Source organism: Sinocyclocheilus grahami, unplaced genomic scaffold (assembly GCF_001515645.1).
Source record: "Sinocyclocheilus grahami isolate Dianchi unplaced genomic scaffold, SAMN03320097.WGS_v1.1 scaffold587.1, whole genome shotgun sequence".
Classification (NCBI taxonomy): Eukaryota; Metazoa; Chordata; class Actinopteri; order Cypriniformes; family Cyprinidae; genus Sinocyclocheilus; species Sinocyclocheilus grahami.
The window spans coordinates 801,600-805,490 of record NW_015505766.1 but is presented as its reverse complement, the minus strand read 5'-3'; the positions used below and the strand labels follow the sequence as shown (position 1 = coordinate 805,490).

Below are 3,891 nucleotides of genomic sequence, written 5' to 3'. Positions count from 1 at the left end.
AACCGGTTTACTGCTAACTACTGAAACACTCCATTAATATGATGAGCTGCAATCATATAAAAAGGAAACATTGAGTTTGTAGCTTAACTGACTATATTTGAAATTTGAGCACTGCAGTTCAGTTGCTGACAGTTCAATAGAAAAGCATCCAGCCTCATTCCATTTAAGTGCATGTTCAATTTATCAGTATAAATATTTGATAAATGATTGTTGTATCTGATTGTATGAGTCTATATAGAGTGATAGTCCATGTAAAAAGAGCAAATGGGAGAAGCAGCACAACAACAAAGTTGATCATGTAGTTAACCATCATCCAAGTTTGCCAGCCTTAATTGAATGCAAACAGATTTTGTAAATGAAGTCCCCTAAAGAGACTCACATCTGCCCACATAGTGGCTTTTATTTCTTTTTCGTTCAGAAAATACACAATCTTTGCTGATAATATACTGAACTAAGAGTTTAAAATGATGTTTATTCTCAAATAAAACGCTCTATTTTGCTTCATGCTTGAAAAAATTAAAAACTTTGAGATTCAGCACCATGGACAGCTCCAATTGAGTTTCAATGGCCAACTGTTAAAGAGATTTCTTCATGCAAATAATATAATGTGGTTTTGCATCTTGTAATATCCATGAAAAAGACTTCTGTACTCTTCTATTTCTATTGCATCAAGACATCGATTGTGCCGTTTTCCAGCCTCAAAACAGGAACTTGCACTTTAAGTTTATGCACAAACCAACGTTTTGTGATTTTCATCATGCAAATGATATTATCAAACTTAAGTTTGAAGTCTCTATTCATTTCTAGGTTTTTTTTTTATGGATTTTCCTCATCTCATTGTTTTGTGTCCAGGCTGAGCAATGAACGAGAGTGCAGTGCTCAACGAGAGCAGTGCAGGTTTGCCGGCGTCCTCGTGGCTGGAAGCCGAAGCCTTCGACGCCAACCGGACCCTGGAGCTCTCATCGGCGGCCCTCGAGTTCCACGTCAACCCGTGGGACATCATGCTGTGCCTGTCGGGGACGGTGATCGCCTGCGAGAATGCCATCGTGGTGGCCATCATCTTCTACACGCCGACGCTGCGCAACCCGATGTTCATCCTGATCGGCAGCCTGGCCATCGCTGACCTGCTGGCCGGCATGGGATTAATCCTGAACTTTGCGTTCCAGTATTTGGTCTCGTCTGAGACCATCAGCCTTATTACGGTCGGATTCCTGGTGGCGTCCTTCACGGCATCCATCAGTAGCCTGCTAGCCATCACGGTCGACCGCTACCTGTCGCTCTACAACGCCTTGACGTACTTCTCCGAGAAGACGCTGCATTATGTGCATCTGATGCTGGTGGGGACGTGGGGCGCGTCGATCGCCTTGGGACTGCTGCCTGTTTTGGGCTGGAACTGCTTGGATGATGCATCCACCTGCAGCATCGTGCGTCCGCTCAATCGCACCAACCTCACCCTCCTTGCTGCGTCGTTTTTCGTCATCTTCGCCCTCATGCTCAGCCTGTACTTCAAGATCTGCAAGATAGTGTGTCACCACGCGCACCAGATCGCGCTGCAGCAGCACTTCTTCACCACCTCGCACTACGTGGCCACCAAGAAGGGTGTCTCCACGCTCGCCATCATCCTGGGCACGTTCGGCGCCAGCTGGCTACCCTTCGCCATTTACTGTCTGGTCGGGGAGCGCGAGTATCCGCCGGTGTACACGTACGCCACGCTGCTCCCCGCCACCTACAACTCCATGATTAACCCCATCATCTACGCCTACCGCAACGCCGAGATCCAGCGCTCCATCTACATGCTCTTCTGCGGCTGCTTTCAGACCAAGGGCTCGTATCGATCCAGATCGCCCAGCGAGGTCTAGATCCTCTGTGCTTTGTTTTTAACCCTGTAAAGCCTGATATATGAAATAATAGCGCAGTTTTGGGAAATGGAACAGTTTATTGAACAATAGTGAGTGTCATGATTGATATGTGAGGCTTTTAAGGCTCATATAGTGAGAATGTGGAGGAAAAAACTGCTAAATATTATTCAGAGGCCCAAATCTGAGCAAAAGCATCCAAGTTGTAATGTAACTCAATTTGAGATCACTCTATATCTCCAATAATATGTCTTAATAAGATGAGATCGAAATGCTCCAAACATATAATGCAGTGATTGAGAGCTGAAGAAATAAAGGCTCCTCAGAAGATGTGAGATGTTCTGGAGGCTTGTGAAGATCATTCCTCCGCTGAGGAACAGTGAAAGTAAAGCTTCTGGAAACAAACGCTCCTCAAAAGATCCTGAGGATCAGATTTGAGACTCTAAAACATGATTGATGGAGAATCAAGTAAAGCTGAGCTGCTTCAGTGCAGTAAGTGTTCATCTGGAGATATCACTGCAGTTATTCTGACCTTTACTTGATCAAAATCAGTCAAGATTTCACACGAGAAGCTCGAGCTGAAGCTGGACATTTCTGCAATTACACTAAAAGAGCTTTAACTGGAGAAAACACTCTAAACTATCCATCAGAGACAGAAGACATTGTGTTTTGCTCATGTTGATCACTGAGGCCTTATACATTTGCATATCAGTAGGCTTTATAGGGTTAAACTCTCGTTCATGTCACCTGTACGTGCAGAAGTATGAATATGGCGCTTGAAGTGTCTGTTGCGCAATTGCACTTTACTGAGACCCGGGCGTCTCGACACGCTGTGAACAAGCAACGACCCTCATCAAAAATGTATATTTATATTATTTATAAGCGACATGTTGCACTTTACTGTACAAATCTAGATGCCAAAGCAGTATTGCGTAGGCCTACATGTTTGGCTAGTTACTCGTGTGAAGGGTTTTCTATTTTGTAAAGTTGTCCATGACTGTACATTTTATACAAAACGGTGAACACAAAATAAAACATGAAAAGTCAAATGGACTGTTTTTCATCACTGAAAGTGTGTTTGTAAGCATGAGTGTGTGTGAGGAAATGAAGGAATAATACAAGAGCTGAAACGATATTGAGAATTATATTGTGGTTGTCTTGATGTCATCTATTTAAAGGGACAGTACACCTAAAAATGACTCTGCAGTGAATGGGTGCCGTCAGAATGAGAGTCCAAACAGCTGACATAAACATCACAATAATCCACAGCACTCCAGTCCATCAGTTAACATCTGGAGAAGACAAAAGCTGTGTGATTGTAAGATACAAATCCATCAAGGCAATTTAACTGTCACTAATATGGATTATGGACTCGTAATGCTGGATTAGTTTCAGCTTTTGTCTTCTCCAGATGTTAACTGGTGGACTGGAGTGCTGTGGATTATTGTGATGTTTATATCAGCTGTTTGGACTCTCATTCTGACGGCACCCATTCACTTGCAGTGAGACATTGATGCAATTTCTCCAAATCTGATGAAGAAACAAACTCATCCACAACTTGGATGCTCTGAGGGTGACTACATTTCAGCAAATGTTCAATTTTGGGTGAACTGTTCCTTTAATTAGAATGCTAAAAAACAACATACAATAAACGTGTAAACTGAAATCATATTTGAACGAATTGATTGTACACTGACACTCCCAGTTTCTGTTAATAATATTTTATAGATAAATTGGCTGAATTGTGAAGTCGCAGACATCAGAAGACACTGAGAATCTCTTGGTTTGTCGTCACTGTCCGCACCTGCTGTGTCCGCTGATTAATGAAGCTCGTCTGACGGTCATGAATTTTTCCTCCTTCAGCACTAATTAAGTTCAAGAGTGGATGAGAGGCTCATACAGATTCATTCATTCAGTTCCATCATCACTGAAGCAGGTGGAGCAGGAACATCCCGGTAACATCTCAGCGCTGCTAATTGCATCCTTCCTTCAGGTTTATAAGGTTCCTGTAAGTTCACTGTATCCAGACTGATAG

At 43.0% G+C, this 3,891-nt stretch overlaps 1 protein-coding gene across 1 annotated transcript; it reads left to right on the top strand.

Moving 5' to 3' along the window:
• Positions 1 to 860: 860 nt before the first annotated feature.
• LOC107557003 (G-protein coupled receptor 6-like) lies at positions 861 to 1,859 on the top strand. Its single transcript, XM_016240283.1, has one exon. It carries the CDS (start codon positions 861 to 863, stop codon positions 1,857 to 1,859), a length of 999 nt encoding a protein of 332 aa, XP_016095769.1.
• The last annotated feature ends 2,032 nt before the right edge of the window (positions 1,860 to 3,891 follow it).